The sequence below is a fragment of the Taudactylus pleione genome, unplaced genomic scaffold (genome assembly GCF_031769625.1).
Source record: "Taudactylus pleione unplaced genomic scaffold, aTauple2 ptg000156l, whole genome shotgun sequence".
NCBI classification, from domain to species: domain Eukaryota; kingdom Metazoa; phylum Chordata; class Amphibia; order Anura; family Myobatrachidae; genus Taudactylus; species Taudactylus pleione.
The window spans coordinates 11,241,135-11,255,220 of NW_028284558.1; the positions used below are offsets into that span (position 1 = coordinate 11,241,135).

The 14,086-nt window shown below is 44.6% G+C and overlaps 1 protein-coding gene across 1 annotated transcript in view; it reads right to left on the bottom strand.

The window, feature by feature from the left end:
- The window catches only part of STK39 (serine/threonine kinase 39), a 451,027-nt gene that overhangs the window by 1,400 nt on the left and 435,541 nt on the right, over window positions 1–14,086 (bottom strand). The window contains exon 17 of the mRNA XM_088474896.1: window positions 1,585–1,649. Coding sequence (XP_088331022.1) covers window positions 1,585–1,649 — 65 coding nt within the window. The remainder of the gene's footprint in view (window positions 1–1,584; window positions 1,650–14,086) is intronic.

Here is a 14,086-nt window from a genome sequence, read left to right on the forward strand (position 1 = left end):
CTGGACTTCCCTGGTAATTTCTGATTGGTGGCAGCTCCAGAGGATTCAAATTGGGGAGCCACACCAAGTGCCACTGAGTCACAGCCAGTGATGTTTGGCAGCGTTTGAAATGGCAGTTGGTGTGGCTCCCCATATGAATTTTGGACTGTGCTGCAGCCCCCACCTCTGGAGAGGGTCATGTTGGGAGGTATGCCCTATGTCACTTATTGAATGTTATAGGTGGCCACTAACCACTGGCAGCAAAGACAACCGTCAACTTTTATATACAAGTGGAGCTGTTGCCATAACAACCAATCAGATTATTTCTATCATTTCTAAGAATTCAATAGAGAAATGATAAACTGAATCTGATTGGTTGCTATGGCAACACCTCCAACTTTACATTTTTAAAAGCTTTAATAGATCTACCCCTAAGTCAATACTTATGATAATGATTTCAGTTAAGAATATAGACAGAATGCAGGGCCGTTGGGAGGATGGCGGTGCCGTCACACAGAGCGGGATTAAGCTGGGTACACACTGACACACTGACTTATATAGTGGCTGATCAAGTGATATATATCTGGTGCCCGTCGGTCAGTGTGTACCAACGATATATCTGTGAGCGACGTCGTTCACAGATATATCGCGTCGGCTGTGCTGCACAGCCGATGGACAGATATATCTGCAGATATATTTGTCCATAGGCAAGTGTGTACAGGCGATCAGCCAATCGCCCATACACATGAAGCGGCAGCCACAGGGAGAGGGGTGGGCCGTGTCCCCGCCCCCTGGCCAGCTGGGCCCGCGAATGCCTGGAAGATGATGGTCGTTCAGTGTATATGAACAACCATCATCTACAGATATATCTGCAGATCACTCAAAGGTGTACCCACCTTTAGAAACATATTATGCTACATTCTAAAATTTTAAAGAGGACACGAAAATTGTAGAACACCATAGTGTGAATGGCATAATTAACTCTTATTTCGCTGTAATGCACTTTTTTATCAAGCTGCACAAAACGCTATAAAAAGCAGATAGGAGTGAATGAGCCCTAAATATCTTCTGACAATCTGCTTCAAGTACCAGATAGATCTTAAGCAAGCAGTGTTTAATAAAATACATTATTGTTTTGGAAGGTTTCTGATTGAAATCACTGACCTTGTGTAAGTCATGGATGCCACAGGCACAGAAAATTGATTACAGGGTTCTAAGGTTTTAATTGTGCTTATGGTATTGTTACACTTACAGTATCAGTAATCACTAGAATTTGTACTTTCAATACATATCCTTGAGCCATACGTCCAAGTGATTTGTGGAAGGAGATTAAATATAACCCTGGTGTCTGCTTTATACTGTAAAGTATAGTCAAGTAAGCAGTCTAAACACAGGTTGTTAGTAAATGTAATGCTACTCTGTATCTTATAGTCCATATTTACGATTGTATTTCTAAATACAATTATAACAGCCTCAAGTTTAAAATAAAAAAATGGATTTGTTATAAAGTTATATAAAAAATTATATAATTCATTTGTTTATCTAATAAAGTCAACCAGTGAAAAAAATATGTATTATTTCTTAGATGTGTGTGCAAGTACTTACCAGCTTAAATGTCAAAGTTTTATATGAAGCTGGATCATCTACCATCTTCTGCAAATTAGCAGCAACTGCAAGGAAAACAAAACACAACTGTAACTGAAATCCAGTGGAAAAAAGAATTATACCAGTGGTTCACCGAACTGTGCCCCATGGCACCCTGGGGTGCCTCGGGACACTTGCAGGGGTGCCCCAGGTTGATGGTCCAGCACCAAATCAAATTATTTATGGTCAATGTAATGTAAATATGTGTACAAACAGAAGCGCAAACCTGTCCACCCACTACATAACTGAGCCTAGGGATGTCAGGTAAGCACCATTTATCTCACTTTACTACTTTACTTCATTTTTTTCTGAATTTTTCAATAACAAACTTTTGGCTTAGGGGAGCCGTGAAAAAAATGCTGATACTCTAGGGCGCCATGATTCAAATAAGTTTGGGAACCACTGACTTATACACATAGTTACCAATATTTAAAAATGCCCTCCATGAGATATCAAAGGGCGAGCTCAGGTGGGAGATATAGAGGGTTTGGTGTGGTGAAATGTGTCTATCAGTTCTCAATGCCATGATGGGATTGGTCAATGAAGCCATGGCAACAATTTGCATCACCAAGCACCCGCGCTTCCAAGAGAGTATGACAGTTCCCTCCTGAATACGCCAACTTTTACAGATCAGGAAGGCTGGTCTACTTTCTCTAGGGCCTGGGTCAGTTCCCTGAAATTCGGGAGTTTCACGGACATTCTGGGAGAGTAGACAAGTATGGTTAAACAGTACATTACCAGTCCCTAAGGATGTCAGAAGAGGTCATCTAGTAAAACTATAAGTTCAAAGGTATAGGAGATATGTGCCATAAGGTCTTCTTTAGGAGCTAAGCCGGATTTACCTCATTGGTACCTACAGGCACACATACTTTAAACCGAGCCAATGAGTCCCATTCCTTTTACATAAATACATGACTTGTACACTTTTGCATTTCTCTGATTTAACTTAAATCACCTTTAATGCTGTAAACAGCCTGACACTCCAGTAACATATACAACAAATAAGAAAATATGAAAGAACACAGGAGAAGCATCTCATGAGCTGACAGCCATGGTGACTGCACTAGTGTATTTAAAGGGGGGAATTACAAGTGTCAGGAATCCACCAATACCAACAAACATCCAAAAGGTGCAAATAAAATAAAATGCATTAATATTCATGACCACTAGATGGTGATAAAGATCTCTTCCATGATGTTTGTAGACTATCGTAGGGCAGGTTTTTAATTGTCATACTTTACCATACAGTAGTTTTGGGTAGATCACATGAATGTTTTAAATAAAAAAATATATATGATATGGCATGTTACCAAACACATAGGTCCCACTTTACTGTACATTTGGAAATGGTCCCCTCCCTTAACAAATCCTACACTTTGAAATGCAGCAGCGATAATATTTTATTTCTCATTCTAAGTCCAATTAGTGGTGCTCTGGAAAACTCAAACAAACAAAAAATATCCCATAGTGTAATACTGTTATATTATCACATTCAATTCCCAAAGTCTTATATTTTCTGAGATCTTATTCCAGACAGAATAGTCCTCCTTCTCTTGGTAGTGTTCAGTTTCCATGACCACATATAAAATGGAAAATAACTCCAAATAATGTAACTTTGTTTAATTCATACATAACATTTTTTTACAACAAGTTCCATTCATTAAAAATAGTACATGGGGAAAAATTGGACTCTCACCATGTACTATTTTTAATGAATGGAACTTGTTGTAAACATTTTTTATGTATGAATTAAACAAAATTGTACTTAGAATAAGAAATTTACCCTAAGTGGATGAATTTAGATATAGCGCCTGAAGATCTATTGGTAAACGTTTTTGTGTGTAATTTGTTGGTGAAGTGTGGGTGACACTTATAAACCACAAGACCACGGGCTGCTGTTAAGGTGCATGGGCTGTTTACCACTATCATTAGAGGATAATATTTTATACTTCAAGCACCTGCTTGGAACATTATAACTAGGTGTTATAATGAGGGTTCTTTATAATCAACTTAATACATTTGAACATAATTTTGTTGAGAGAAACTACCTGGTGATAAGTGAGGATGACATTATAATGGGGGGTACAAAAAAGAAAGAGCATGATTAGTCTGGAAGGTAAATTTCCGACATGAACTATTGATTCCAGTTTAGAAACTAAGCGTTTGGAAAAGTTACATAAGGAATATTTCTTGCAAGACAAGGGCTAATCACTTTAAAAAGTGATTTCTGCAAACAATACAATTGCTTGGAATACAGAGGACGCCTCGCCACTTTTATCAATTTCCTGTACAATGCCTCCCTGCTTACGGTTACATAACAATTCTTTGCATTCCAAGTCTGCTCAGGTACTGAAAGCGTATTGAACAACATCCCCTGCAGAGACCATCTTCCTGTACGCTGATTGCCCTCATTTTGGCAATATGAATAAATTCTTTTTAGAACAAGCTGTTTCATATGACTGTTACTGCTATAATTCTTCAGCTATTATTTCCTACCTCTTCCCCCGGACCAATATTACCAAATAAACAGATTTTGAGTTTATACAGAAGGCAAATCTGTTCCTCAATATTTGGCAAAGACTGTATAGCTCTAAATGTGTTTAAAGAAAATGTCTTCTTGCGCCATGATAATAAACTTGTTGTTCTTTAATCCATTAATTAGATATTTCCTAACCTCTGAGTTTATTGCTGATCATATTGTGGTCTGTGCGAATTAAAGCATTAAAGAGCGTTAGGGTCAATCCAAGCTGTAAAATGCTAAAATATACATTTTATATTCCGAATTCTATAATAGCGATCTAGTTAAGACCTAGTGGGAGATCAGCTGTAGATGTTAACTAAGCTAACTGAATTACATAACTAAGCTAATTGAATTACATAACTAAACTAATTGAATTACGTACATAACTAAGCTAATTGGCAAATTTTCAGAATGCCGACATTCGGGTTAGACATACCTATTCTCCCCGTTTTTTCGTGTAGTCCCCCGAACCCCCGGAAAGGTGGCCACATTTACCACATCTTGCCCACTTCCTAGTGAAGTGGGCAGAACGGGGGAGATAAAAATGGAACTTGCCGGTACATATGGAGGGGGCCGCGAGGATAAAATCGCTTTAATTAAAGCCAACCCCACCTCCCGAAGTAGCAAACTGCATCTCTTCTCTGGGCGTCTCCTGGAGAGGAGATAATAAAAAGTAGGTAATATATGGGGTTAGGGTGTTATGGGGAGGGTTAGGGATAGGGGTTAGCTTAACAGAACTGACACCACTGGACCCGGGAGACACCTCCAGAACTGAAAGGAGATAAGTGATTGCCGCATAACCAGGACCCAATGTTTTGTCAACATTCTGAGCATGTCAACATGCTAAATGTCGATGTAGTCAATGACGACATGCTACCCATGTTGAAAAAAACATACCGAACCAGTGTTCTTTTGCCTTTAAATAAGAGAAAACAAAACATACAAAAAAAAAATTCCCAATTTATTTGTATTGTAGGACTATGACCTGTTTCAAACAGGCAGCAGCAGGCAGCAACAGAAATCTTGGGGACCGGTACACTGATGGCCCCCCCCCCCAATGATCCTCCCCACCCCCACCACCTTTGACCTCCAGACCCGCACATCCCTCCCCTGTTGTGACAATAGCAGCAGCTGTCTCAGGGGTGGGGAGGGAGTCTGCAGTCCCAGTCACTGGTGGTGGGGATCCGTACGTGGTGCTGCAACTTGCAAACCACAAAGCAAGCTTGCTCCTACCTGGCTCGCCTCTTCCTGCTGCTCCGAGGTTGTCATCGGCAACAGGGACAGAAGGACTGGCGCAAACGCATCGTCACAGGTATTGATGCCGCCACAGCATCATTTATTACTATGGCGCATGTGCAGCGCCTGTTGGTGTGTCCTCGGGGGAACGGGGGCAACAAGGGGGGAAGGGTTACCCTGGTGTGGATTGTTGTTGCCTACTCATGCCGCCGGGCGCAGTTTGTAAATCAAATTTAGGCGGTTGGCGCCGTGGCCCCTAAGGATTTTGGTTTTGTGCCCCTCTAAATCTTGTGGCACGGGACAGGTGTAATGGGGATTAAATACAAATCTTTTTTGCTGGAAATATTTTCTGAAAATAATTGACCAGAATTGGTTATCTTACAGAATATTTGTATTCTTAATCATGTTTGATGTACAATTCAGTAAATAAAGTAAACATGCATTGTATTTTCCTGACTTACATTTCCAGAGAACCCTTCTAACACGTGTCTTGGGTTTGACAAATACATTCTGCACATTTTACACCCATATATAGTTGCTGACATTTAAGGATGCCAAACTGAGAAGTTCCACGTCAGTATGTAAATATGTACTTTCTACTGGGTGTCAGATCTTCCTACAATTACTTCTGTTTTACAAAAATGCCAAGCTGCCTTAGTCTTGCTTCTCTCTACGTATTACAGTCTCAAGGTTACTCCTTTAAGTTCAGATAGAGAAGTTTAACAGTATAAATTATGACAGGCTTTAATTGAAAAATATTAAGCAGTACTTCTATAATTAATGCATACTTAAAGAATGGTCAAAGATACACAGTCATATAATATTCACTGGCACTTATTCAAGAGTATAACTTAGGGGCTGATTCAGACATTGCACAAAAGTGCAGTGCTGAACGCAGATTCAGGATTTTCGGGAATATGCGCGTGCGCAGGATACATTCTGTGAGTGTGCAGAACGGGTGCTGCGTAATCGCACGCAGCCCCTTCGATGCCTCTACCTGACTGACAGGCAGAGGTATTTAATAAGCGTTGCGGGGGCGGTCGGGGTTCCCGGAAACAGGGGCTTGTCTGCCCAGTTTTTCGGAAGTGGCAAGGCCAGGGACTGCATTGACAGACGCAGTTTCCTGGCCTCGCAAACAGGCCAGCCTTAGTAAGGTGAGGATTACTCAGCTGGCTGTTGGCCTGGCACCGTCCACCTTCGAGACCGATGGGTGATCTCAGCCTGTGCTCTTGTTCACAGTGCCATACACCTCCTGCTGCATTGGCATATTTCCAAGGACGGAATTGCAAAGCTGCCTGCGTGCAGCTTTGCATTGGCGTCCACTGCTGAATCACCCCCTAAGTACTGTAGATTGCAAATATTTATCAGATTAATCATCCAAATGTAAATGAGCCCCAAAGCAGTTAGTAAGATCTATTTAGTGATGATAACACTCTGATGCTTTTCAGAAAATGCATGTAGCCATAGGGATCTTTGGGGGGATATATTATAGCGGCATGTTACAGTAAGTGCCACTATATCGCTTCCTGCTTCGCCTCTTTACCGAGACGAAGCAGGAAGCACTACCAATGAGATGTATGAAGATCTCATCCGCCGGAGCGCTAACTCCCCCCTCCGGAGATTCCCGCTAGAGACCACAGCGCATCAGCCTAGTGTTGATGCGTTGTGTCTCTGTCCCGGCCGGCTCCACTGAGCATGTGCGGGATCTCGCAAGTATCACAAGATCCCCGCGTGGAGCCCTGGAGCCAGCAGCCACCACAGCAGGGACAGCGCTGTCCCTGCTTTGGGAATAAGGCATTGCCAGGCTGTAGCTGTCGATAGCGACAGCTACAGCGGGCGGAACAATCAGGCGAACTGATCATTCATACATGCTCTGCTGTTCGGCGCTGCTATCTTGTAGATAGCAGCACCGATAATGACAGGGGTGCATAGCGCCCCAGTCATTTACCGCCTAACCCCTGATCATACATCGGGGAGAAGCGGTATCAGCGCACATAACATGCGCTTATACCGTTTCTGAGCTTCATACATCTCCCCCATTGTGCCTTATAACCAATGCATGGAAATTATACTAATAATCTTATTTTAATGTATATATATCTGCTTTTCTTTATATATAACAGCTTCATAATGGGGGTAAGGTGCAATCAGGGAGATTTGGCAAGTAAGCGTATTATGAACTTATGTGAACATTTTACCTTAGAGCCACAATTGATATACTATATATCTTATATATAAAACTCATTGGTCTGTTTGTCTGTCTGTCGTCCGGTTATGTATTTGGACACCCCTGCACTGATTTGGGGGGGGGGGGGGGGGGGCTAAGGGTCCCGGTCAGACCTCCGGTTGCTGTATGCTGAGCAGACCCGGGGAGCCTGTTCTGAGCCTTCCACTGGATGGATTTGGATGAAAATGTCACAGAGTGGTAACATTGGATCCCAGAAGACGTTGGTAAGTGCAGTTTGCCTGACCAGACCTTAACTCAGCAAAAGGGAAAGGAGTAAATTAAGAATGAAATAGAAATCAACATTTTAAATAATTTTATAGTCAAGGCACATTGTGTTTTTTTTTTATATATATATATATATATATATATATATATATATTTACTTTTCTTTACATTAGTACATATGTAAACACCTTGGTAGTCAGTAAGATAAAAAATATCATCAAATCTAACAGCCAGCACAGCAGGGACAACGCTGTCCCTGCTTTGGGAATAAGGCATCGCCAGGCTGTAGCTGTCGATATCGAACTTCAGAAAGCTATAGAAAGATGAAAATGAACATACACACCGTTGTCTTGTGTTACATAAATGGTTGCATATAGCACCATGTTTTCACATTTGACTTTTTCAGGAAGCATTGTATCAGGTGTAGGGGAAATACGGCGTTCCAGCTGCTATTGGAACTATAATCCCCAGCATCCCCTGTCACATTGTTGCTGTTATAGCATGCTAAAGCTGTGGCAGGACATGCTGGGATGTGTAGTTCCACAGTAGCTGGAATTCCGCAAGTAACCTACCCTGCACTATATTATGGCATACTACACAATACACAGAGATTACACAGAAATGTGTTCAATTCGTCAGACATAGAAAATGATGGCATCCACTCAGCTTCACGGCACTGCTGCTCCCTGTTTAGCAGAGCAGAGCTGCAGCGATGCCTGAGTGTCCTCAACCTCCTGACCGCCCACAGGACACTACGGCCCATGGGTGGGACAACGGGACAGTGCTTGAAAAACGGGACAGTCCCACTGGAATCGGGACAGTTGGGAGGTATGGGTTAATGATAGAGATGAGCGGTTCGGATTCTGTGGAATCCGAACCGCTCCGAACATTGGGGATCCGAGTCCACCCGAACCCTGTTCGGGTGTTCACCGCCTGACTCGGATCCCCGTTCGGGGCCGAACGGCGGCCGCCTGATGTCGGATTTTCACTAGAGAATCCGACATCAGGTCTCCTCGCGTGTAGGGCAGAGCGCAGTGATAGCGCTCTGCCCTACACAGACACAGACACACAGCCGCCAGCGGCAGCTGTGTGTTTGTTACAGCAGCCAATGAGAGTCACACAGACTCTCATTGGCTGCTGCACGGAGGGAGCCGGCTGGAGCTCACACATGAGCTCCGTCTTCCGGCTCCCTCCTCAGCGTGTGACAGAGCGGACGGCGCGGGAGCGGGGAATCAGGTAAGTTTTATTTTTTTTATTTTGTTACTTGTCAAAGGTCCGGGGGCGCTACTGTGGGGGGGTCTGCTACTGGGGGGGGCTATACTACTTGGGGGGCCATACTACAGAGGGGCCTGCTACTGGGGGGGGCTATACTACTGGGGGGGGTCTGCACTACTGGGGGGGGGTCTGCTACTGGGGGGGGCAATACTACTGGGGGGGCCATACTACAGAGGGGCCTGCTACTGGGGGGGGCTATACTACTGGGGGGGGGTCTGCTACTGGGGGGGCCATACTACTGGGGGGGATCTGCACTATTGGGGGGCCATACTACAGAGGGGCCTGCTACTGGGGGGGGCTATACTACTGGGGGGGTCTGCACTACTGGGGGGGGTCTGCTACTGGGCGGGGCTATACTACTGGGGGGGCCATACTACAGAGGGGCCTGCTACTGGGGGGGGCTAAACTACTGGGGGGGGTCTGCTACTGGGGGGGCCATACTACTGAGGGGCCTGCTACTGGGGGGGGCATACTACTGGGGGGGCTTACTACTACTGGGGGGGGGCTGCTACTGGGGCAGCCTACTACAGGGGGGGCCATACTACAGGGGGGGCCCATACTACAGGGGGGGCTACTACTGGGGCAGCCTACTACTGGGGGGGCCTGCTACTGGGGCAGCCTGCTACTGGGGGAGCCATACTACTGGGGGGGCATACTACTGGGTGGCATGCTAATGGGGGGCATACTACTGGGGGGGCCTGCTAATGGGGGGCATACTACTGGGGGGGGCCTGCTAATGGGGGGCATACTACTGGGGGGCATTCTACTGGGGGCACTGCATAGTGGACCCTACTACTAAGGGGACTGCATAGGGGGCACCACTGCTGGGGGACATTGTGTAAGGGACACCGCTACTGTGGGCATTGTGTAAAAGGGTCACTACTGTGGGCATTGTGTAAAAGGGGCACTACTGTGTGTCGTAACATAAATAAGAGACACTACTTTATGGTGTAATGTGAATCAGGCCCTATGTGCGGTGTAATGCTAATAAGATTGTGCACTGTGACTCCTAGGGCCGTAGCCCACTTTGTAAACAAGTACTATGACTCTGCTGGCCGTACCCCACTAGGTGGGTGCCCTACTTTTCATTTCTGCCACTGCTGTGTGGCAATGTGTCATAGATGTGCTTTATACTGTGGTGTCTGTGTCGTTGTGCCGCTGCTTTGTCACTTAGTAACCAGTCAGCTCACTGCAACCTTTGGCCAATAATGTTGAAAACAATATTATAAGCTGTGATATGGTCTAAATTGACTGGAAATTAATGTTATTGAGGTTAATAATACTCTAGGAAGAAAAAAAAGACCAATTTATGTGATTTTAGCTTTTTTTGTCAATTTTTGTAAAAAAATCCAAATCCAAATCCAAATCCAAAGCCAGTCACCGCAGTTTGGCAAATCCAAATCCAAATCCAAAGCCGGACGACGAATTAGAACCAAATCCAAATCCGGCAAAAATGGTCCGGCGCACATCCCTAGTTAATGACGTGTGTGTGGACTAACATCCATTTCACATTCCGCTGACACCTACAGGAAACCATGTAGTTCTACCAATACCATGTTCCCGGAGATCCCAGAGATCATTGCATGCTCATGGTGATATGTCCGGCTTTTACAACTGTAGTTTCAGCAGGAAAAACAAGCACTGTGGTAGAAGATAGTACATGCTAAGTACACGTAAACCATGCCTCTCAAATGCCATGATTTAGGGAGGACCGGATGGAAGGTACTGTATGTTCTAGACATGTGCGATTAATGGGTACTTTGGGAACCTACCCTAGTGTATGTGGCATTCAAAGACTGCTTTTAGTGAAGGGAAATGGGACATGTAGCAATCCAGTGTACCGGAAGTGCTGGACGTGCCCCCATGATGCATATCCATGCTCCCTTCTTGTACACACTACCGTATCCACAAATAGGGTATGGGTACACTTTGCAATACTTTGCAAACTCTATATACTATATAATGCATGTGCTTGAAATAACATCAGATTTGTGTATATTAGGGTTGTGCACCGGCCACTTTTCGTGTTTTGTGTTTTGGTTTTGGATCTGGATCTTTCTTCGTGTTTTGGATCTGGATTGATTTTGCCAAAACCACCCTTCCGTGTTTTGGGTTCTGGGTTTTGTGTTTTGGATCTGTATTTTTTTGAAAAAAAGCATAAAAACAGCTAAAATCACAGAATTTGTGGGTTTTTCTGCTCCTATGCTATTATTAGCCTCAATAACCTTAATTTCCACTCATTTCCAGTCTATTCTGAACATCTCACACCTCACAATATTGTTTTTATGTCCAAAAGGTTGCACCGAGGTAGCTGGATGACTATGCTAAGCGACACGAGTGGGCGGCACAAACACGTGGCCCATCTAGGAGTGACACTGCAGTGGCAGACAGGATGGCAGTTTGAAAAACTAGGCCCCAAACAGTACATACTGCAAAGAAAAAAATAGGTGCAAGATGGAATTGTCCTTGGGCCCTCCCACCCACCCTTATGGTTGTATAAATAGGACATGCACACTTTAACAAACCAATCATTTCAGCGCCAGGGTCTGCTACATGACTGTGGCTGAAATGATTGGTTCGTTTGGGCCCCCACAAAACAAGCTGGCAATTAATGTGTCCCTGCACAAACTGGCTCTACGGAGGCAAGATGTCGTCCTCATCCTCCTCATCCACCGATTCCTTGGATAAAACAGGAAAAAGGGATTTAGGTGTCCCTGGACAGCTTACGGTCTTAGCCAAAGTTTCTGAACTCGACAGTAACTTTTTATGACCGCGCTGCAGGTGCCGTATAAGGGAGGATGTTCCTAGGTGGTTAACGTCCCTACCCCTACTTATTTCACCTTTACATATGGTACATATGGCAAGACAGTTGCTGTCCAGATTTGGATAGAAATATTGCCAGACCAAAGAGGTGGAATGTTTGGTCTTCTGCCCAGGCATGACCGTGATGGGCTTTTTCATCCCACGGACAACAACTGTCTCCCCAGGAGCCTGATTTAGACAAACCATATCACCATCAGACCCCTTCTTCGCCAACTTCCTCCTCAGCACCAGCTACACCAGTATCCTCATCCTGTTGTACTTCAACAGTGACATCTTCAATTTGCATATCAGCAAGTGGACTGTGGGTGCTCCTTTCAGCACTTGCAGGGGGCGTGCAAATGGTGGAAAGAGCCACCTCTTCCCGTCCAGTGCTGGGAAGGTCAGGCATCACAATCGCCACCACACTTGGACTCTCCTTGGGGATTTGTGATATCTTCTTAGAACGCACAGTTCTTCGCTGTGCTTTTGCCAGCTTAACTCGTTTGATTTTTTTAGCGGGAGGAGGGCTTCCATCGTCATGTGAACCACTAGTCATGAACATAGGGAAAGGCCTTAGCCGTTCCTTGCCACTCCGTGTTATAAATGGCATATTGGAAAGTTTACGTTTCTCTTCAGATGATTTCAATGTTTTTTTAAGGTCATTTTCCTGAACTTTGTCATTTGGGATTGTATGTGCCCTCTACTATGACATTGGGCATCGGCCTTGGCAGATGACGTTGATGGCATGTTATAGTCTATGTCATGACTAGTGGCAGCAGCTTCAGCACTAGGAGGAATTGGTTCTTGATCTTTCCCTATTTTATTTTTATCGGAGACAGTTTGGTCCTCCATTTATGTTATATTGATATATACGTGCGGCTAAGGCGCACACAAACACAGAAAATAATTTTTTATTTTTGTTGGAGACTAGTGCACTTTGTGGGTTACACCACCCTTTAAGAAATGAGCCAGCCGGCCCTTTACTTATGGGACACAGGCGCACGCTTGGCGCTGCTCCTTTGTTGATGCACGTGCAGCTACAGCCTACATAATTCACAAACACAGAAAATATTTTTTTCTTTTGTTTGGAGTGCCCTTTGGGGGTTACAGCACCCTTTAATGGACAAGCCAGCCGGCCTTTTACTTATGGGACACAGGCGCACGCTTGGCGCTGCTTCTTTGTTGATGCACGTGCAGCCACAGTGCACACAATTCACAAACACAGAAATTTTTTTTTTATTTATTTGGAGTGCCCTTTGGGGGTTACAGCACCCTTTAGCGGTCAATCCAGCCGGCCCTTTATTTATTGGACACAGGCGCACGCTTGGCACTACTTTGTTGATGCACGTGCGGCTACTGCGCACACAATTCACAAACACAAAAAAATATATTTTTTTATTTTGTTTGGAGTGCCCTTTGGGGGTTACAGCACCCTTTAACGGACTAGCCAGCGGCCTTTTACTTATGGGACACAGGCGCACGCTTGCCGCTGCTCCTTTGTTGACGCACGTGCAGCCACAGTGCACACAATTCACAAACACAGAAACATTTATTTTATTTGTTTGGAGTGCCCTTTGGGGGTTACAGCACCCTTTAGCGGTCAATCCAGCCGGCCCTTTATTTATGGGACACGGGTGCACGCTTGGCACTACTATGTTGATGCACGTGCGGCTACTGCGCACACAATTCACAAACAAAAAAATATATTTTTTTATTTTGTTTGGAGTGCCCTTTGGGGGTTACAGCAACCTTTAACGGACAAGCCAGCCGGCCTTTTACTTATGGGACACAGGCGCACGCTTGGCGCTGCTCCTTTGTTGATGCACATGCAGCCACAGTGCACACAATTCACATACACAGAAAAAATTTTTTTATTTTGTTTGGAATGCCCTTTGGGGGTTACAGCACCCTTTAGCGGTCAATCCAGCCGGCCCTTTATTTATGGGACACAGGCGCACGTTTGGCACTACTTTGTTGATGCACGTGCGGCTACTGCGCACACAATTCACAAACACAAAAAAATATATTTTTTTATTTTGTTTGGAGTGCCCTTTGGGGGTTACAGCACCCTTTAACGGACAAGTCAGCCGGCCTTTTACTTATGGGACACAGGCGCACGCTTGGCGCTGCTCCTTTGTTGATGCACGTGCAGCCACAGTGCACACAATTCACAAACA